The following is a 22939-nucleotide window of genomic DNA, read 5'->3' as shown; positions in this document are numbered from 1 at the left end:
TCTTTTATAGATGTTTCCATGAGGATTTAAGCAAACATCTGCCAAGGATGGAGTAGATACACTTTATCTTGTAGAGGAGGTTGCTGAGAGGGATATCCTAAGGTCCTCCTATTTCGAAGGTGCTCTGAATTCACGTTTTCATGTGTGTAAGATGCTGACTCTTTCTAGTAAAAATACAAAGGAAAGATTTGTACTACACTTTCTATTTGAGAAGAGTTTCGTAAGAACTGGAAAGTCTCAACATAGACAATGATAAACTAGCTTCTAAATCCACTGTGAAGTCTTTATATGGTCAATCGCTGCATTACTAGAGTTACCTTAGAAAGTAAGTGCTTGCAAAATTATTATTTTTTTTTCCCCTTCGCTACAGTTAATTCTTCAAATAGTTTGGATTTTCAGTGTTGTAACAATACATCCCACACAGGTATGTACAGAAAGTATACATTTACGTTAAAGCCTGAGTTTCATTGGTGTGCATTCTTTAAGGAACTGTTTCTGAGATACAATCTATTAACTCTGGCTCTAGCAGACATTTGAATAAGCAAATAGGGTGCGGTTTATTTGCTTTTTCGTACACGATCGCCTTTTTTTATCCTGCTTGTTACATAAAGCAAGCTATGGTTGCCTACAGGCGATTATTTTAACATGCAACATCCTATGAAAGCTAACAGGATTCTTCTTCCCAGTGAGAAACCCCATTCCCCAGCAGCCCCTCATCCGGAGATGCCCGTGTACGTCTTTCTGGCACGTTTCCCCAAGCCTCATCCAGCCGAGGGCAAGGAATACCTTTGTACCGGGATCTTCAGACCGCTCTCTTTGCCAGGCCCACCCGGGCACCGCGTCTCCTGGCAGAAAGGTCACCTGCGCGAACGTGTCCTCGAGTGCCTCCAGCCACCGGGGACCGCCTCCCTTCTCCGGAGAAACCTTACGCGGGGGCTCGGCCACGCTTTCGAGCAAGGAGCCCCCGGGCCAGCGTGCTGACAGGCAGCTCCACCCGTCACCCGGCGCTCGCCCCTCGCCCCTGGGACCGAGGCCCCCGGCAGCCGTAGTACCGAGACCCGTGACAGTGGGCGGGCGGGCGTAACGGCACCGGAGCTCCCCGCTCCCGCCGCCCGGCTCCGCGGCGGTCACCGGGCTGCAGGAGAGCCCGTCCCGGGGCGAGCGGAGCCGCCACTCTCGCGGGGCGGGGCGGGCCCACCGGGAGCCCGCGGCCACCAGCGAGAGGCCGGGCCGGGCCGCCCTGCCGCGACCCCCGCGGGGCCTCCGGCTGCCGCCCCCGCCCATTGGCTGCCGCGGGCCGCCGCGCGGAGGGCGCGGAGGGCGCGGAGGCCTCCGGGCTCGGGGCCCCGCCCCTGTGCGTCATGCGCTGGCGGGGCGCCGATTGGCTGCGGCCGCCGCCTCGCGCTCTCCTGGCCCCGCGGTGGATGTCGCAGCCGCTTTTCACCGTTGTCGTTTGAAATTCGGCCTAAAATGGCGGCGGCGGCCGGGAACGGGGCTGAGGCGGCGGCGGCCAGGCTGGAGGGGGCGGAGGAAGAGGAGGAGACGGCGGCCGCGGCGGAGGACGAGGAGGAGGACGAGGAGGAAGGCGGCAACAGGGCTGGCAAGGGGGCGGGCGCGGCGGCAGCCGCCGGCGGCGAGAGCGAAGAGGAGGAGGAGGACGTGGACGTGTTCGAGGTGGAGAAGATCCTTGACGTGAAGACCGAGGGGGTGAGTGCGCGGCGCCGCCGCCTGTCAGCGCGGTGCCCCCGGCCGGCTCTCCTGGGGCGGCGGCAGAGCCCCCGCGCCGGGCGGCGGGGCCGGGCCGGGCCGGCAGGCAGGCTGGCGCGCTGGGCGGCGGGGCTGGCGGACAGCCCGGCCGCCCCCTGAGCGGGGCCGGCGGCTCCAGGCGGCGGGTTTCTCCCGGCCCCACGGGGAGACGCGCGGGAGCGGGGCGCGGTGGTTCGCCATGCGCCGGCAGCGGGGCGCCCCGCGGCGCTCGGCCGGGTCGTGCGCTCCCCTCGCTCTGTGCGCGCAGGCTGCGCGGGCGGAGGCGCCTCTTCAGACGGGTTTTCCTGCACGATTCATTTATACTTGGGCGGGAACCATGCGAAAATAGCAGTTCCGTTATATTCGTAATTTAAAACACGTTGTGCGTAATGTTGTAAGGAAGCTCTTTGGATCTTACAGCTTTGACTAAAGAGACTATATCTGGAGTATCTTGACAAAGTTTTTTTTGTCTGCATTGTTAAACTGCTCTGCTCTCACGGCTGAACTACAGTGCTGAGTGCAGAAATGAGTAGGGTTTAGTATAATGGAGAGCTTGGAGGTTGTCTTAAGGTGTGTTTAGTGAGCCTGTGTTTACTGGTTTATAAAATATGTGAAGACCTCTTAGAACAAGAGAGACTTCTTCCATTTAAAATGACTAGCTGTAGTGATCTCTGCTTTGTTTAGACAGAAATCTCTTCTTTGAAAGCAGCCTAGACTGGCTGAAGTTCTAAAATTTCCTAAATCTCAAATACAAAAAAATATTAATACAGCTTTTTTTAAAAAAAATTATTTTGTGTCTGAAAATTGTCATGATTAGCTTGTATCTTGGCTGAAATATCTTGATGGCTCAAGAATATTATGCTTTTTAGGTAATCCAGTATTTATAGCTTTGCGTGTGTGGTCAGAATAATGTCAGTCTTGAAACACACCACCCCTCTACCTCCAGCGATGAAACCTAAAATCTGTGTACTGGTGGAGGGGGCAGTCGTGCCATCCTACACACTTCTGAAGAGTACCAGAATACATCAAGTACTATCTCTTAAAAATGTCATTGGCATGTGCTTGTAAAAAGGTGTGTTACACCTGTTTCTGTCGTCCTCATCCACACAGCCCATTCTGTAGCAGGTTCTGAGCTGTATGCACTTGAGGTTTCCAGTCTGGGTCAGTGCAATTAGTTTTACTGTACGCGTGTACCTTACCCAGTATGTGTTGGCTGTAGCTTTGTAGCTTGGGCTCCAGTTGCACCAGGTCACCTTTTCCTTGCTCTTCAGCGAGGGCCATGCTCCCGTGCTTCAGAAATACAGGGCAAGGCAGCTACTTGCACCCAGTCTTAACCTCCAAAATGGCTGGAAAAAGCGCTGTCCGTTTACATTTAGTAGATTGTATTTTATGTAGTCTGCTTTAGACTAGTGGCTCCCAGCTTGCAGAATCCCAAGTCCAATACAAAGTCGAAGCAGATACACGGAGTCAGCCTCTGTCTGTGGAGCACAGCATAAGGCCGGTCAGTGTGTTCCTGTGTCACAGTTGCAGGAGCTGGAGAGCACCACACAGAGAAGCTCTTTCCATTTGTAGTCCTGATGTTGCTGGAGCTGGTAGTAGTGGTAGTGCGAGAGACAGCACTTCTGGGATGGGATTGGACTGCGGAGTTAAAACTTGCTGATAAATGAAACATTGCCGTGTCCTTCTTAAGAGAATAAGCAATAAAAGTTTGGAAATGTTTCCTGTTAGTGTATCTAGAAAGCCTTCAATCATACTGCATTGCAATTATACTAAAACAACAGGCTTCAATGCAAATTGTGACATTTTCCAGTGGAAATGGGTAACCTTAACTCTGCTCTTTAATGACATGGTGATACCCCTTTCCATAGGAGTTGGTTTTAGGCCATCGCTAGTTCTCATTGAAGCTACACCAGTATAAAAATGCTTAGAAGTGTTTTATTATTTGTAAGTGATGCAGAGGAAAGAAAAAACAATATTGAGTAAAATAATGCTGACAGGTGAGTGTGAGGCTGTGTATGTATCTTTAGTGTGAAGATCAGTTTCCTGTCATCACTTCAGCTGCATTTTTGTGTCATTCTCTGTGTACTGGATGTAGAGTCATTCAGCAGCCAGTAGACTTAGAATTTTACCCAAATTTCTCAATAATTAAAAAAGGACTTGTAACTAATTTTGTACCTGAGTTACAAGGGTGTAACAGTAAGTCTGCAGCTAGCTGAAGTCCTGAGTTTAACCCTGTACCACCAGACAGGTGAGAGGCCAGCTGGCTAGGAAGCAGATTTGCAGGAAAGGAGCTGGGAGTCCCCACAGACAAGTCAGTTGAACATGAGTCAGCAGTTCTTGCAGCAAAGTAGGCCAGCAGCATCCAAGAGTGGAGGCAGCAGATCAAGGAAGATGCTTCTTACTCTCTTCTCAGTATTGCAGGGGTGCATCCAGAGTACTGTCAAGTTCTGAGCTCCCCAGGACAGAAGAGACGTGGACATACGGGAGTGAAAGGTTATGAAAACAGTTTAGGGAGCTGGAGCACAGGGTGCTGAGAGAGCTGGGTTTGCTCTGCCATAAGAAGAGAAGAATCAGGGGTGATCATAGTGGTATCTATACATACTTAACTGGGAGGATTGCAGAGAGGACAGTCACATCCTTCTCAGGTGCACAGTGAAAGGGTGAGAGTCAGTGGACACAAGCTGGAACACAGGGAAACCCGAATAGATAAACCTGACTGGGCAGATTTCTGAGCAGCCTGATCTAGTTGGTCCCGCATTGAGCGGGGCATTTTACTTGTTAGTCCTGGAGATCCCTTACAACCTAAATTATTCTGTGACTGTAATAAGAAAGTTGTTTATTTCATGAGTAACCCCATTAGAAGAGAGACAGTTGAACATGATTTTGGAAACTAATTCCTACATCAAGAGTGTATCATTAAGCTAAATTATAAGAGGAAAAGTATTATACTAATGTATCTGATTATAGGCTTTTTATTCGTATGTCTGTGAAGCAGAATATAGAAGATTGTAAGTAGAGTTGATTGCTGAAGTTTAATGGCATATGTATATACACTTGGTCAAAGATTAATGGTGCTCAGGAAAAAACGTAAATTTACATTTAATACTAAGTGTCTAATGACAATTCCTTTGAAGGTTTTCTTCTCCAGGCTTGGTTAGCAGCATAGGATCTTTCAGAGCATTATCAATCTATTTTTGAAAGAAAGAGATACTATTATTTTGCCTCTCCAAAGACGCTTTCCTTAGTATATTTAGTACATTTGCTAATACTACGCTTTTGTTTTGTTTTAGAAAATAAGTTTGGGAATGACTGTGTTGTCTCGTTTCCTATTCATTATTAGCTTTTTTTATATGGACAATGGATTTTCTTAAGCTTGGTGCTAGCTTTTGTCATACATCTATTTAAAGAGACTTTAATCAATAAAGGTGACTGCATTGATTTCATAGGACATGTCTCTGTTTTTCAGTTAAGCTTGGTGCAGGAGGCCCTGAGTTGCCACTTGTCTGGCTGCATCAGCAACATGCTGAGTCCAAGCTAATAAGCCTTGCCTCTCGGCACGAAAAGGAATCCATCTTGAGAAACATAAGGATTCAGACTACTTAATTTATTTAGGAGACAGGCAAGAGAGAATTTGGTGGAAAGCTTTTTTTTTTTAAATTAATGGTAAAAAGCTTTTTAATCGAGTGAAAAAACAACAGAGAGACTAAAAAGTGCAATTTCATCCTACAGTGAAGTTAAAATACCGTTGAACAAATTGGTCTAGAGCTTTTGTATGTAGTCTTTTACCATATTTTTTGTAATCAAGTCCACTGAGATGCACACACTCAGATTTTTTTCCAGGTTTAACTTAATTTAATTGCTGTGGATTTTTTTTTCTAATTGTTGATATTTCAGTTTATCGAAAGTGTCATTGATTACAAATGTAACGTAAGTTATAAATTCCAGTATAAACTAGGTGAATGGCGTTAATGCATTATACATTTTAAGGTTTTATATCAACTTGTTCAGCAAAGAGAAACAATTCAAGCATGAACATTTTCGAAAATAAATACTAAAACCTTTAAAAAGAATAGTTTTATAACTGCCAGAAAATCCGTTTCAGTAAAATGACTGGGAATTTGATTTGTACATTGTAGCTGTGGTTCTGAACAAATTTTGGGTATTACAAATAGTTTTGGATAAAACTGCTCCAACTACTGAATAGTTTTAGAACCTACTTAGTTCAGTATGTGATGCAGATGGAAATAATTTTAGGAATTCTTATGTCATCATAGGATTGGACTCCCATTGTAGTAACTTCTATATACACGAAATTATATATCTGCTGAGATCCCCAAGAATTAACTAGATAATGCAATACTATGCTGTACTGTATTAATTAAATGTTGGGTTTTTTTCTTACAGGGTAAAATTCTCTACAAAGTACGGTGGAAAGGTTATACATCTGATGATGATACCTGGGAACCAGAGGTTCATTTGGAAGACTGCAAAGAAGTGCTTCTTGAATTCAGAAAAAAAATTGTGGACCATAAGCCTAAACCTGTTAAAAAAGACATACAGGTGTGTTTCACCTCCCAGTATCTTACACTGAAGACGTATTCCCTATCTAGGCTCTGCTAATGCAGGGAGGGAGAAGGGAAGAATTTGGGATATGGAATTAAGAAGACTTAAAGAATCTCTTAACCTAAGTGTTTTGCTTTATGTGAAACTGAATGTTGTTGTTGTTCTCAGATTTGCTGAGTTTGTTTGTAGACTCTAAATCCATCTACACTTTATTTCTGTTTTTAATGGGACTATATATATGATATATGGTCATTTTAGCTTGGTTTTGATAACATAACCCCCTTTCCCTACCCACATGTATATCATCTTGTCAGTGAAGCTAGGCGCTACTCAATTTACCCTCCTGCTTTGAGTAGCAGATTGATGAGGTTTTGCATGTTAACAATTAGAATTGGTAAGATAGGAATACAGAAAATTTAATTGCAAGAAAGCAGCATATAGCTTTTTCTTTTCTTTTTTAACTGCTCAGTCAGTTTGAAAATGAAGTGTAAGAATCTTTTCTGAAAACTGGTACCATACTTCAGGGTAACCTGTAGGTAAATTTTACAAAAGCAGGTTAATTGCTTTGTTGTAAAATAGTTCAGATTTAGTTCTCTTCTGGAATGTGATTGTTGGATGTCTGGTTTACTTGACTTGTTTATGTGTTAATTCTCATGCAGGCAGTTCATAATGTAATTTAGGTAAGTGAGCTAGAATTGTACTTGCAAATTTTACAATTTGGCAATGAGGAATGATGTTTGCAGTAAAAAGATTTAAGTGTATAAAAATTTACTTCTAGGCACCACCACTACCATTTTTGTATAGTTTGCTCCAAAGTGATACAGTTTAACGGGGAAATAAATATTTTTCCTTTTTCCCTATCTTTTAGAAACTATGTCTGAATGATGATGTATTTGAAGCAGAATCTGACAGTGACTGGCAAAGTGAAACAAAAGATGTTTCACCAAAGAAGAAAAAGAAGAAGTCAAAAGATGGAGAGGATAGAAGTCCAGATGATCTGAAGAAGAAAAAGTCTAAGTCTGCAAAACTGAAAGAAAAACCCAGAACAGAATGTGAAAATTCCTCAGATACTTTGGTTTTAGATTCAAAACCAAAGAAAAGGACTTCAGAAACCAAGGAGGATTCAAAGGAACCAAAGAAACAACGGAAAGAAGATAATAAAGAAATCAAGAAAAAAAAAGGAGAAGTTAAAGATTTAAAAATAAAATCTAAAGAAGATTCTAAAGAAAATAAAAGGTCACGTAAGGAGAGGCATGGAGATGTTCAGTTTGACTCGGAATCAAGTGCTCTAGATGATGTATTTTCTCAAGGAACTGATAATGAAAATTCAAATTTAAATTCTGAAAATAAAGCCGAGAAGGAAAAGGTAATAGGTGGAGAAGAGAGATTGGAACAAGAAATTGCTGAAAAAGATTCCATTGCTGATAGACATCTTGATGAGTCAGCAAGTAATGAAGATGATAGTATTGATGTTAAGGGTAAAAGAAAGAAGAAAAAAAATCAGAAAGCTGAAGATTATAAAGAGGAAGGTAGAAAAGTGGAAGCTCAGGATGTCTGTTTAGACAAGAAAAGCTTGCACAAAAAGCAAAAATGTCAAGAAAAAGGAAAAATGGTATCAGGAGAGTTGGAGAAAGTGTCAGCTGCTCCTTCACCGGTACAGAAGGGTTTGAAATTGAGCACTGATGAAAGAGGGCGCAAGTCCACCGATTCGACTGGGGAGGTAAGCAATGCTAAGGCATTGGGGTGGGAGCTGGGTATTAAATCAAACATCTTTGAGGTACAGATATCTCAGAAGGCTACTGTTCATGATGGCAAAGAGAAAAATACAGATTGGAAAGCTAACAAGCTGGGTGAAGCTAAAGAAGGGCTCACTGCACGATGTATAGGAGTGACTGAAAAATCTTTGGTTTGTGAACACTATAAAGGAGGGAATACTTTAGGAGAGAAGGCTGTCTTTAAATGTGAAATTACGTATTTCTCCTGTTTGTTACATGTACTTAGAATGAACTTTACTGTTCTTCCAGAGCATACCGTCTTTAGCTTTGTTTCTGCCGCCTTCGACAGTTGATGTTCTACTTGTGTCGTAAGACATTCAGCATTAAGCAACTGTCCAACACTGCATAGTGAAGTGCACTTTTGAGCTAAAGCACGCACTTGATCTCTCTCAAAAGCCAGCCGTTCCATTATACCTTACATGTGTTAGCACCTACCTGAGAATTGGAATGCTGAAATTGCTTCTAAACCCAAGTCTCACAGATGATTGTGCAGCTGGCTTGTCTTGTTAGAATTCCTGGGGTGCTTAAAGAAAATGTTAGTTTCATGACATGGTTTCATATTAATTACAAATGCTGTATCTGTTCTGAGAAATGAGCTAAACAAATACTGGAATATTTCTTTTTCCTTATTTAATACGTTAGTGTGTTAAGAGAAGCAGGATGGTAAAGCTAAAAGAAAAAAAAAATCATGGAAAATAGTAAAACAATATTTCTGGAATGTTTCTGAGAATATAATTTCTTTCAGCTGCTTCAGACTGTTATAATACAGTTTGCAGTTTGTAAAACTGTGGCTGTTCAGAGAAACTCCTTTCTGATTTATAACAGGATTGCAGCCAAAACACCTTGATACTTACTGGATTATATCCCACTTCTTCTGAAGCCATAATTTCTGGGGTGGCAAGTTTCTTCTGTAGGTTCAGCAGTGGTACTCTGCTCAAGATTGCTGCTTGTGTGGAGTAGGCCACCTTAAACATAAGGAAGTTGATTTGGGAGTAGAGAATTACGTGGTATAATCTCAGAGTAGAGCTACACGAAATAGTATCTGTGCAGGATCTTAGTGGTGAAACAAGAAGTTACTATGGGGCATAGCCCAGTTTCAGAAAGTTAAATAACTGAAATGGTATGGGCTTTATTACTCTAAGTATTTTCTTGTAGTTGGAGGCTATAGCATTTGTGAGAGAGAGACATCAGTGATGATAATCAGGTAACTCTTTGGAATTCTGTTTTATTTACCAGTAGTATAAAAATGCTGTCACCCCAAACATGAAGAAATCAACAGCAGATGAAAGTTGGTTTGCTTATGGCTCTTCAGCCAGCATTCTCAGTAAGTTACCTGTATGCCTTTCTTGAGGTCATGCTCCAAGGTACCAAGAAAGGCATTTAGCTCTTTGCTTTTTATCAGTCTAGGAGACTGTCCTGGTTTTGGCTGGGGTTTTTTCCCCTTCCTTCTTAGTAGCTAGAATAGTGCTATGTTTTGGATTCAGTATGGGATTTGATATGAGAAGAATCTTGATAATGTACTGACGTTTTTAGTTGTAGCTAAGAAGTCAGGGACTTTTCAACTTCTCATGTCTTGCTGGTGCGCAGGTGCACAAGAAGCTGGGGGGGGGAGCATACCCAAAACAACAGACCCAAATTGCACAGTGGAATATTCCATCTCTCACGTCGCGCTCAGTGTATAGGTGAGGGTCAATCAGGAAGCTCACTCGGGTGTTCAGGGTGGTGGTTTCAGGATTCTCTCTTCTCTGGGATCACTTGCTGGGAACGGGCTGGGCATCGGTCAGCAGATGGTGAGCAGTCACGTTGTGCATTACCCATTTGTATTTATTATTATTATTATTATTTTAATTTCATTTTATTTCAATTATTAAATTGTTTTTATCTCAACCTATGAGTCTCCTTACCTTTACCCCTCCAGCTCTTTCTCCATTCCCCAGGAGTGGGGAGGGTGAGTGAGCGGCTGCCTGTTGTTTGACTGCTGGCTGTGTTTAAACCATAACAGAGGCTTAAACAATATTTTCTGTAACTGGTTAGTTATTCTCCAGAGCAGCTGTGGATTTACTGGATGGGTGTGTTTTGTGGAGAGTTCTTGGCTTCACTAAATTGTTGGCCCAGACAGATTATTATTTTCAAATAAAAGAATTGTGTATGTTTCAGCTATCTGTCTTTCCTTATGCAACTCTGATGGCAGAACACTGTCATGTCAGTTTATAATACTGTATTCTTTCTTTGGAGGCAGTTTGCACGCCAAACTATTCTTTCCATTTGTTTTACCTCCAAAGATAAATGTGCAGTGTATATTGTGTACCTGATCAGTATTGCAAATCTGGAATAGAATTCAGGATTACTGATTTTAACAGCCACTCTGTGTAGCAAATATCTGGTAATCCCTTTAGTAAATTACAGGTCTCCTTTTATATACTGGGCATCTGCTGGGATTAACACTGTCTCTGCTACTACTTAATCATGTCAGTGATCAAAAGCTGAGGTTTTGTGGTGGGGAGGGAGGGAGTGAGAAAGACAATTAAGTGTCTCAGTTATGCTAACATCATGATACACCAAACTCATCTATTTTAATTGAAGTTTTTCCTGTGTCAAAGAAACGGTAGCATTTAATGATAAATGCAGTCTATAGTTCCTGTGGGAACTTCTTTGGGGGCAGTTTCTCAGAAAGCCAGTGTTATTCTGTGTACCAGGTTAGTGTCAGGGGCTGATACAAAGCCATGCCAAGGAGCTTTGTCCCACCTACTCTGCAGTTTGGAATTTGCTGACTGAATGGAGAGAAAGGATTATAGGAGGAGAAAGGTAACCTTTGGTGAAGGCAGTTGAATTCTGTTTTGGTGAATTTGATTGTATATCTACGTCTATCATGAATTTCTTATGTGATACCAGATATTTCTAGGCTCAGTGTTCTCTGTGGATATGGTGGATTGGGTGGATTTTTCTGAGTGTTTTTCACAAATGGCTGTTGCTGTAGTGTTCTGTTTGTGTAAATTGGAAAATTGGAACCTTCTTTATAAAAATGTTTTCTCAGTTAAGGTTCAAGTCAGTGCTATCATAATTGCTTTGAATATGGTGCTACAAAGGTGTTAAATACTTTGAAATAATTACATCCTATTCAGGCTCAGTATTTGGAACAAATGAAAAGTTCATAGTCTGGAATTTCTGTCAAAATGCTGGTTTTGGCATATCTGCACCTCATGCCATAAAGCACCTTGAATGCCTGGGATGCAGGAAACACCTGAATTGAAGTTGTTTTATTTTGGAAATAACATCTCTTCTCTTATGGAAGAAGCCTTCACAGACTTAACTCCTCACTCACCTGTTTAATTCTTTTAATAGAAATGTCCTCAAGTCTTGTTATATACAGGCTTCAGTAGTATTAATTTTAATTATATTTTGTTGGAGTGGTGAAGGTTCTTTCATATTTTTCTCTACCACTTAAACTTGATCTTTGTTCTTAATATCAGGAGAAAGAAGTAAAGAGAACTGAAACAAAAGAAAAATCTCAAAAGAAAGAGTCTGAAAAAGAAGAAAAGAGTGGAAGAGAACAAAAGGGCCTAAAAAGTAAGTGCTAACTGCTTAAAAGAGAGAAGGGAAAGACCCTTCAGGACATTCTCTTATTTCTACAAGAGTGGGTATTGTATAGTTTAACACATATCAGAAACAAAGATTTCTGCTTTCATTCTAGGAAATAAAAGTCTGCTGTTTAGTGGCTTTGTTAATACAGGCTTTGTGAGAATGCTGTGTGTACTTTCATGTATGAAGCATGGAAGTGTATAGAAATCTCTTAATGTTTTTGTAGACAGGTCTAGATTTTTCCCTTTTTCATTTAATACTGTCAGCTCTGCTTCTGTGGCATGTAACCATCTTTTTCTTTTTAGAGAAATTCATCCAACTATTGGCTTCTTTCCAGAAGTGTTCTTAAGACATTATGAATACACACGTTTTATGTTTAGAAAAACTAGCAGAGGTTCCCATCAGAAAAACTTCTTGCCTCTTGCTTTAGCCCCACTGATGAATTATATTATATAGCCCTTAAAATATCAGCAGAACTGGATGATTTGATACATGAAGAAAAATAGGTTGTATTTCTGTTCTTAATAGTATAATGGAGTATTAATGTTACCATTGTTGATTTCAGTAAAATTCTGTATGGTTTTATACAGGATAAATTGCTTTACTACTTTGATGAGGATGTACTGAGAAAAACTAGGTAACTCCACCTTTGATGATCATGAATGGATATAGGAAGAGCTATAATGTTTCAAATAGCTGTTGCTAGAGAGAAATCTTTCGCTGAAGGTAGCATAGATGCTTACAATGCTTAAGAAAAGTAGTAACATACAGATTGATTAATAAATGTTCTTCATAGAGCATGTGTCCTTCATTTGTTCATCACAGATACTGAACCGTATTTTCAAAGTAGTCATTTATACATAATTCTAAACTACATTTCTTAAAAAGAAGATGGTACCATGTTGGAAGCAGTCAGAACTCAGACTTACTAGGTTAGATGGAGGTCAGCTAGCTCTCCCCAATTTTTTGGCTTGCTGCTACGCTTCAGCAATGATTACCTTATGGAAGGAGAACAGACCTTTTCTAAATGGACTCTGGTAACTCACATAAACTTTGTGATGTAATAGTCTTTAGTGGCTCAAGTAGTCACTCTTGGTAACTGTCTTAATATTCTAGGCTTTAAGGACATCAAAAGCGCATTTGGCTTGTTTAATGTAGCTTCAGAAGAAAAAAGTGAATATTCTGAGAATAACTGCAGAAGAGAAGAGTCTTCGCTAGAATATAAATTCATGGAAGAATTAAGAGCAAAAGACAGCAAGGTGTACAAGGAAAGAAGGAACATAAAAGATGAAACAGACACATGGACTTGCATTGCTGCAGAACGTGATCGAGAAGTAGTGGTGGATGTGTGTCAGATGGAGAACTCTGGTGAGCAGTAGAAACAAATGCAGGGAAGAGTTGAGCACTGGCAGTTAATGTTTTCTCCATTCCTGCTTGCATCTTTTAGTGCTCCAATTCTTGTGTCTGCAGGAGGCTGAAATGATGTTTTCTTTTGAAACTCACTGATAACTTTTCATTATGTTTCCAGTGTGTTTCTGCTGTTACAGTAATGGAGTGTTCACCATCTCTTACACTTCAGCCTAATTAATTTAGAACAAATAGACAGTTTATTTCAAGTAAAAGCATTTTATGTCTGTTTGTAATGTAGCCTTCATTGTTTGGAACCATTCCACACTGTCTTCCAGAGTCTATTCAAATGAAAAGTAGTAGTATGTTAAGCTGCTGATCATTGAAGCAATGGCAAGCAATGAATGGTTTGGAAATTTGTAAGTCTATTTTATGTTTTTTCTTCCATAAAATCAAATATATTATAGGTGGCAAGCAACAAGTCCTGAGTTTGGGTATGGACATGCAGTTAGAATGGCTTACACTAGAAGACTTTCAGAAGCATCTTGATGGAGAAGATGAGAATCACATGTCAACAGAACCGATATCAAGTAGTGAGTAGTTGCTGGGAGGAAGGAACATTTCTTAGCTGGTGTTTCAATGTGAAATATCCTATAACTGCATTGAATTTATTTTCTAGCTCTCCTGAGGGATGCTGTTAAAAGTGGCGATTATATGACAGTAAAGATGGCACTTTCTTCAAATGAGGACTATAATCTGGATCAAGAGGTAATTTTTATGCAGTAGAAGTATCAGAGGGGGGCAGGAGGGAAGAATACAAATTTGGATTGTTTGAGAAGTTTTCCCCTCTTGCTAGTAGCAAATTTCTGTGTCATGTTGGAAAAAAAGCACAAAGGAGAAAAGGGAGTATAGAATTTGAGGCTTCAATACTTGTTACCAATTTCTTCCACAGAAAAAATGGTTTGATACAAGTAAAGTTGGATAGAAGAATCCCAGTAGCTGGATTTACAGGAGATTTTTCCACTGGATTTAACTGAATATTAAATTTAGAACTTTACACGGTATAAGGAATGATGATACCCTCAGGTCAAGTGACAAAACTATGTAAAAATATCTATACATTAAAAAAAAAATAAATTTGAATGTTCTGTTTGACAGACTGGGACCATTTCACTCCAAGAATAGTAACTTTTCTGGCGGTTCATCATCAGCTGTGTTCTTACTAGTTTTTCAAGGATCTGTTTACCTGTTAAATAGTACTAGAGTTCCATTTTTGAGGATTAAAATCTCTGATACCAGTATTTTCACAGGTGATCTTGTGTAGTTAATGCTACATAACTGACTTGCAGAAAAATCACTCTATAACTGTGGAGTTATAAAGTAGGTATGTTTATTCAGCGCTGGGCGCATGGGGGATCGCTCCACCACAAGCATGCGCGCCGTTTGCAGCTCCCGTCCGGCTTATATGTTACAAAGTAGTGCATATTCATAGAACGCCTATACATATACATAGTCTACCCCCGCCTCCCCTCGCTCCTCATGGTAATCAGGTCTCCTCCCCTTGTGCCTGCGTGATGAGCTCTTCAAGTTCCGGGCAGGGGTCGTATAGATGAAGTACCTCTTCTTCCTCGCTGATGAACTTTTCACCCTGTCGCTCTGCGCAGCCTCAGTTGTTCTCTGGCTTCTGACCAAACTGCCAGGCCAGCTTGTGCTGGAATTTGGGTAATCTGTTGCTGATACCCACAACTTCAAGGACCAGAGGAGGCTTCTCTTTGAGCTAGGAAATAGTAGCCTAGCAACGTTATCAGCACCTGGTATGTTTTTGCGAACAGCCCCATACGCCTCCTTTTGTCTTTTCGAAAGTTCCCCAGTCTTGCACCATCAATCTAAGGTTGTTTAGACTCCCCATCTCATAACAGTAGCATTTTGAGAACTGTACATTATGCTAAGACTTCATAGTAGAAAACATGCTAAACGAATACTGAGGCAAGTATGTGTTCTTTGGATAGTATTTAGTGGAAAATGCAAGAATGAGTGAGGAGACTGGCCACTCACAGAAGTCTCTTCATACTTACGCTCTGATAAATCCAAAAGCAGTGTTGTGGCAGCAGCTGATTTGAGCCAGTGTGTTTTTCCTCCAGTGGCTTTTGATTTCTTTTTCCACTGTCTTGCTGTCTTCCCCACCCTGAAATACCTTGCTACCTTTTTTCCTGGCTCATTCTGTTTTTCCTTCTTGTTCTGGTCCTTGGAATGTTTGCAGATTATGGAGTTTAGAGTGTGAGGCCTGGGGACAAAAGGAGTGGGAGGTGATAGTTTGTCAGTGTCCGGCAGCCATTTTTGTGTGAATTTTTCTGCCAGGGAGAGGAATCTTTGAGAAACCTGTTGACACACTTGCAATTTTTGTCTTGCAGTTTTGATTTGTCTATAAATATTTGATTTTTTTTTTTTTTTTTTTTTTTAATGGCAGTGATTGTTGTTGCAGGACTCAAGTGGAATGACCCTAGTGATGCTTGCTGCTGCTGGTGGGCATGATGACCTTCTCCGGGTCCTAATCAGGAAAGGAGCTAAAGTTAATGGTAGACAGAGAAATGGAACAACTGCATTGATACACGCAGCTGAAAAGGTTGGCTTGGTTACTGTTGTATTTGTGGTTCTTGGCTCTTACGCTTAAAAGTGGTGCACAGTTTTTTTCCCTTGGAGGGTGCCTAAAAAGTACTTAGCAGGATATAGCAGGGTGACCCTAACTGCATAATTTCAGCAGCTGTGGTTACTGTAATGTAAATAAATTCTGTGTGTTGTGATCTGTGGCTACACAGGATCCAAACTTGGGAAACTTTGAGAGCAAATCTCTGATTAAGCAGGGTTTACTGTTTGAGAGCTGGGAGATGGAGACAGTGGCAAGCTCTTCTCTTTTGTTCAAGTTGGTTCATATGTTTTCCTATGCTGCAGATAGAAGGGAGCTGGAATCCAGTTTGGTGATTAATGCAGAAATACTGTTTTCTTCCTGTGGTGTTCACTGTTGCAATATTTAGAAAAAAAGTAAGAATTGTAAATACTCATGGGTATCTACTTGTGTGAGTCTGAATTGCTCTTTATTAGTCATGGGAGAGAACAATGTTAATTGTGTCATGCCTCATGCTTTGGATTTTACTGATGGATTTTAAATAAATGTCACTTTATATACTGAAACAAAACCAAGTAGAAGACAATATTTTCTACTTCCTTGTCTTGTGGTTTTGTGGTTTTTTTCAGAATTTTCTAACAACAGTAGCTATTCTTTTGGAAGCTGGGGCATATGTGAACATGCAGCAGAGCAGTGGCGAAACTGCTTTAATGAAGGTAATTTCAGTGTTTGTCCTGATACAGCTTAATAGTAAATACTTTTGGCAAACTGATAAAACATCAAAGTGTATTTGTAGAGTTGATTTAGGGAACTTGTTACTGTATTTGAAAATCAAATACTACTTTTAGTTATTCTGGGCAGTGTTTTTACCCATTTTTTAAATTTACTGTTATATCTAAACAATAAATGCAGATGCCGTCAGCATACAGTGCTAAATATCGCTCATCATCCTCTTCCATTGTTTGACTCAAAGAAATGCAGATGTGGTCTTATAACTGACATAATCTGGTTGTCAGCAGGAAGATAAGAATTCACATGGGTGTTGCTGTGACTGACTTTTGTCATTTCATTGCAGGCCAGAAGTAAAATAACTGGTTTGCAGCCTCCTTCCCACTGTCTGTTCTGCTGTTCTGCACCTTTATCCCTATCACAAAGGAAATTTTTAATTTATTGTTTCTTAGTTTGTTGTAATTGGAAAATTCAAAGATCCTTGAAACAGTCTGTGCTCCTTTTTTTTTGTTTGTTTGTTTATATTAAATAATTTCACCAAAATTCCCTGTCATGATAAACTTGCTTAACTTATATGTAGGCTGTTTAAGGCAGTTTGTTTGCAGAAGAGGTTACAACATGCCTTTCTGTCCAAGACAATGTGATATTGTTTCTTTTCTTTCCTCTGCAAGTGTGGAGAATTCTGTAAAGAAAATAACACACTTGTGGTCTCCTCAGCCACTTCAGTCCAAAATCTCTTCATAATTTGGCTACCTCCATGAACCTCAGTTTTTATCTTCATTGTTTTTAAAAGTTTTATTAGTATTTGATGCAAATCTGTACTTACTTTCTAATTGGCAGTCTACAGTGACTTAGATCTTTGTTTTGCTGTGCAGATACAAAGAATAGGACCTTCATTTCCAGTAAGTTAGTGGAACAAATTCATCCATGTGTGGATAAATACATAAATGTGTTTATCAAGTCACTTTTATTTAACTTTAGAAGTTGGATCATACTTTTTAGAAGTGATGGTGGGGAAGGAGGGGAAAAAAGTCTTGGCACTAAATTCCTTTCTCTGAGGGGGTGGGGTTTGTTGGGGGGGGACAGGTGAGTTTATTTATGGAGATTATGGATTGAAAGCACATATGAAAGTTCACAGCTGAAAGAAATTTTAGAAATTAACTTCTGAAAGGCCTCATGATAATAGAAATTTGTTTCTGGTGCCTTTCCCTAATTTGTCTAAGTGAAGTGTTTGAAAACAAGAGACCAAAGGCATATGTTTGCATTCTTCAAAGTAAAGCTTTCTTTAGACTTTCCTGTACTTTTGTCGAGTCTTTGGTTGATATGCCCTGAAAATCTTGTTGTAAGTAACACTGAACAGCCTTGATCACAGCAGTTAGTAACAGTGACTGTCTACAACAGCTAAATAACAATTTGGAGCAAATTGTATTAGTTTACTTCATGCCTCACGTATTATTTGAACTGAGATTCCTAGAGACAGACACTTGGAAGTATTAATTTAGTCATTCTGAATACTTATGCAGAAATCCATTTATTCAGGTAAACAATTGCAAGAGTTAATGAACTCCAGCAGATTAGATGTCTTCACAGAACTTTTGGGGTTTGTTTCATGTTTTGGATTTTTTTTTTCTAATTGATCCACTTGGTAATCCTGAGTGGTGCTGCTTCTGCGAGATCAGGTGTATAGCATTACTGTGGTAAAGATAAAATATTTCTGGTGTGTGCTTCTGAGTTCTTAGTTGTGTTACCATTCACAGAGCAAATGCCTGAACTTGTTTTCTGAATTGTAACTAATTTTAATTCATTTCTGCAGTTCTGCTTACTGCAATGTTATGTTCTGTTCTAACGGGGAATTTGACATTGTTGTCTATCCTTCCATCTTCTCACTTTCTGTACAGGCTTGTAAAAGAGGGAATTCTGATATAGTGCGGCTTATGATTGAAAGCGGAGCAGACTGTAACATTTTGTCAAAGCATCAGAACAGCGCGCTGCATTTTGCTAAACAATGTAATAACGTACTGGTGTATGAGCAGCTCAAGAGTCATTTGGAAACGTGAGTAAATTGTACTTTTAAGTCTGTTCTGCTGAACTTTGCAATAGTAGGCATGTCATAATTTTGGTTTAAGTCAAGGGGAAGAGGGGAGATTTCAGGAAATAAAACAGATCTGATTTGAGCAGAAAGCGAACTAATAAATCACGTGAAAATGAAAATGATGTCAGCTTAACAGCAGACAGTTGCTTAAACACTGAGTAAAAAGATAGAAAGGAGGAGAAGGGAATTACTAGAAGTGAAAGATTCCTTAAATTAAAAAGACAGCAGTTGGGAAAACTAAAAAATGTGTGACCACTGGACAGTTGAATGTCAACTCTTATTATGGCATGCCAAATAAAATATATTGGTAAAAACCATAGAAAATAACAGAAGAACACCAGACAAACACCATGAAAAGTCGGTGCAGATTGGGTGTTAAACATTAGCTGTGAGCTGAGAGTGCCAGAGGTAAGGCTTGCATGCCAGTAAGTGATGGAAATGAAAATCTTCATCTTGTAACAATGACTGAGGCGGTGTGGTATATGTGGTATGTGAAGTGTTCATGTGATATGGTTATCTAAAAATATACTTAGCTGATGAATATGGATGCTAAATGAAGACAAATGTTAAAGACAAGGAGCAAGCTCTTTAAATAGCATTTTGGAGGAATACTGAGAGTTAATGTATCAGGGCAGAAAATTGTAACCAATAATCTCTGAACTCAGAGGAGAGTCAGGGAGGGTCTCAGCTTCTGCAGCTCTGAGGTGGTATTTTTGCCATGAGTGCGTAATTAGTGCTGGAAAAACAGTGTCTCAATGCAAGATCCTTTTATTGTTTTATGATTATTTTATTCTCATTATTTATCTATATAATATCACAGAATCACGGAATCATCAAGGTTGGAAAAGACCTTGAAGATCATCCAGTCCAACCATTAACCTCACACTGATAGTTCCCAACTACACCAGATCCCTCAGCTCTATGTCTACCCGACTCTTCAACACCTCCAGGGATGGGGACTCCACCACCTCCCTGGGCAGCCCATTCCAACGCCTGACAACCCCTTCTGGGAAGAAATGCTTCCTAATATCTAGTCTAAACCTTCCCTGGTGCAACTTGAGGCCATTCCCTCTTGTCCTGTCACTTATCACTTGGTTAGAGAGACTCATCCCCAGCTCTCTGCAACCTCCTTTCAGGTAGCTGTAGAGGGCGATGAGGTCTCCCCTCAGCCTCCTCTTCTCCAGACTAAACACCCCCAGTTCCCTCAGCCGCTCCCCGTACGACCTGTGCTCCAGACCCTGCACCAGCTCCGTTGCCCTTCTCTGGACACGCTCGAGTCATTCAATGTCCTTTTTGTAGTGAGGGGCCCAAAACTGAACACAGGAATCGAGGGGCGGCCTCACCAGTGCCGAGGACAGGGGTGAGATCCCTTCCCTGTCCCTGCTGGCCACGCTAGTGCTGACACAAGCCAGGATGCCATTGGCCTTCTTGGCCACCTGGGCACACTGCTGGCTCCTGTTCAGCTGGCTGTCAATCAACCCCCCCAGGTCCCTCTCTGACTGGCAGCTCTCCAGCCACTCCTCCCCAAGCCTGTAGCGCTGCTGGGGGTTGTTGTGGCCCAAGGGCAGCCCCCGGCATTTGGCCTTATTGAAACTCCTCCAGTTGGCCTCAGCCCATGGCTCCAGCCTGTCCAGGTCTCTCTGCAGAGCCTCCCTACCCTCGAGCAGATCAACACTCCCACCCAGCTTGGGGTCATCTGCAAACTGACTGAGGGTGCACTCGATCCCCTCGTCTAGATCATCAATAAAGATGTTAAACAGGAGTGGCCCCAAAACCGAGCCCTGGGGGACACCACCCGTGACCAGCCACCAACCAAATTTAACTTCATTCACCACAACTCTTTGGGCCCGGCCATCCAGACAGTTTTTTACCCAGCAAAGCGTGTGCCCATCCAAGCCACGAGCAGCCAGTTTCTCCAGGAGAATGCTGTTGGGAAACGGTGTCAAAGGCCTTGCTAAAGTCAAGGTAAACAACATCCACAGCCTTTCCCTCATCCAATAATATGCAGGTCGCCCTGTTGTAGGTTTGTCAAAAAAACCTGTAGAAGGTTTGTCAAGCAGGACCTGCCTTTCATAAACCCATATAAGACAGTCTATCAAGTTGTTCGTAGTCCAAGCTCATTCTCTTTTAGTTTAGCATTTAGAAAGCCCTGGCTCTTTCCCATCCTCAATCTATCTTGACAAACTGCCTTGTAACGGTCACTGATAACGTGCTGTAGTATTATGTAATATTATTCTTACTCTGTTTTACATAGTTACTAGTGCTCTTTCCTTTAGAACCTTATTAAATACTAAATTTAAGCATACTAAGTCTTAACAAGTAAGATCTTTAAGCAAGCACTTTCAATTTGCAATGATCCTTGCAGTGGTCATCATGTTGAGGCTAGGGAGCCCTTCTGTAAGACAGAGAAATTTGTGGAACATTTGTAAAGTGAAATGTCACATTAAAATATTTTATTGCAACTAGTAAAATACAGATAAATACATTTCCAGGGCAAGGTTGTATTTGCCTATGAATTCTACAGGAGCTCAGTTATGTAATTACAGAATCACAGCAACACAGAATAGTTGAGGTTGGAAGGGACCTCCGGAGGTCATCTTCTCTGACCCCCCTGCTCAAGCAGGGCCACCTGTGGCCAGTTGCCTGAGACCCTCTCCAGATGGCTTTTGAATATCTCCAAGAATGGAGACCTCACAACCTCTATGGGCAACCTGTGCCAGTGCTCAGTCACCCTTACAGTAAAAAAAATGTGCTTCCTGATATTCGGAGGGAACGTCCTGTGTTTCACTTTGTGCCCACCCCTTACCCAGTCACTGGGCACCACTGAAAAGAGCCTGGCTCTGTCCTCTTTACCCCCTCCCTTCAGGTGTTTATTGCTATATATACACATTGATAAGATCCCCCTGAGCCTTCTCCAGGCTGAACAGTCCCAGCTCTCTCAGCCTTTCCTCCTCTGTCAGATGCTCCTGACCATCTTGTGTCCCTTCTTTGGACAGTCTCCAATACATCCATGTCTCGTTAGCGAGGAGCCTGGAACTGGACATAGTGCTCCAGGTGCCATCTCACCAGTGCTGAGTAGAGGGGGAGAACCCCCTCTCTTGACCTACTGGCAGTGCTTTGCCTAATGCAGCCCAGAAAGCAGCTAAATGCAGCTAAAAGCATAAAAACAATTTTTCAAACTTAGAAAATTTTTTGAACTTAGAAAATTTGTTAAAGTGAGCAGGGGCGGTTGAAGTGGGTAAATGGAGTATGCTGATTCTCCCCTGGGGAAGGAAATCATGAGTTGCAAGTTAAGGTTTTGAAGGAAACAGCAAGCATGCAGACAAGTGATCTGGTACCCGCTGTTCAGTGTATTGAAACTGTCACTCACTCACTCGCTATTTGATGCCTTTGCCAGTTTGTTTCCTGTAAAATCTGCTACCTTCAGTTTTGGCTAATCGGACTACTGAGTTTTGGGAGACCTTGGACATGTAATTTTGCCAGTAAAATGGCAATGGAAATTAAATACTGATAAATACAAAGTGATGTCCATGGGGTATCAGTGTGTGGAGGGAGTAATACAACTCTTTACCAGCTTCGACTCATTATCTGAAAATGCCAGTTCAGTTCTTCTTGTCAGTCAAAAAGGAAGATAATACAGTAGTAGTGGAGCTGAAGATAAAATTTAAATCCATGGTGTCCAAATGCCTTAAATAGCATGTGTTATTCCAGTTACCTTGTTTCAAAAACAGATGAAGCAAAAAGAAATAAAGATGATCAGACATAAGGAGAAGCTTCTGGGAGGATAGACCGAGGGAGGACATGGCACCTTGGGACAGATTAGGTGGTCAGAATTTAAAATAAAATCAGAAAACAACAACAGAAAAGCCCTGAGGCAGGTTCTACAGCCCATACTGTTAAATGATTTAGTGATAGGTTTGAAGTGGAGGAATGTTTTTGCACAGAAATACTGAATTATGGATCTTGTTGCAGAATGCTGTGGTCACATGGGATTTCAGAAGGGACTAAGTAGATGTAAGGAGAGGTACGATTTGGCTGCAGTCTCTAGTTTTGGATGTCTCTAAATCAGATTGCTGGAAACTAGGGACGGTGTACAAAAAATCCCCCACAACTGTTTAATTTCCCACATTTAATCCAGCTTCGTCTAGCATCTGGAAACTAGGCTAGATGGGCTTCCGGGCTTGGTTTGGTATGGCAATTCTTGCGGTTTCTTTCCAGTCAAACACTTAAATTTTAGATTCTGCAGATGGTAATCTCAGCTAGCAGGGAGGGGAAACGTGCTCTGAATAATAGCTAAAAAAGCTATAAAGCTGAGAGAGCTGGGACCTTTGCTTTGCAAAAGCATTTAAAACTCATTTGTGTCAAAACAGCTTTCTGAAGAGGATTACTTGGGAACCTGCTTGTAAAGGTGCCAAATACTGTTGGTTTATGTGGTCTCTCTTTGAAGGCTGGGCTGCTTGCTTAAATTAAACACTGCCCCTCATC

At 41.4% G+C, this 22939-nt stretch overlaps 1 protein-coding gene across 1 annotated transcript in view; it reads left to right on the top strand.

Annotated features, from left to right (window-relative positions):
- The first annotated feature begins 989 nt into the window (after nt 1-989).
- Nucleotides 990-22939, top strand: part of MPHOSPH8 (M-phase phosphoprotein 8) — a 28012-nt gene continuing 6062 nt past the window's right edge. Inside the window, exons 1-10 of the mRNA XM_074915841.1 lie at nt 990-1707; nt 6151-6306; nt 7178-8029; nt 11555-11651; nt 12780-13031; nt 13478-13603; nt 13690-13778; nt 15493-15633; nt 16263-16349; nt 18261-18415. Coding sequence (XP_074771942.1) covers nt 1471-1707; nt 6151-6306; nt 7178-8029; nt 11555-11651; nt 12780-13031; nt 13478-13603; nt 13690-13778; nt 15493-15633; nt 16263-16349; nt 18261-18415 — 2192 coding nt within the window. The 5' untranslated portion in view covers nt 990-1470. The remainder of the gene's footprint in view (nt 1708-6150; nt 6307-7177; nt 8030-11554; nt 11652-12779; nt 13032-13477; nt 13604-13689; nt 13779-15492; nt 15634-16262; nt 16350-18260; nt 18416-22939) is intronic.

The sequence above is a fragment of the Athene noctua genome, chromosome 1, assembly GCF_965140245.1.
Source record: "Athene noctua chromosome 1, bAthNoc1.hap1.1, whole genome shotgun sequence".
Classification (NCBI taxonomy): domain Eukaryota; kingdom Metazoa; phylum Chordata; class Aves; order Strigiformes; family Strigidae; genus Athene; species Athene noctua.
Note: the sequence above shows the minus strand (reverse complement) of the source record. Positions and strands in the feature narration are given on the sequence as shown.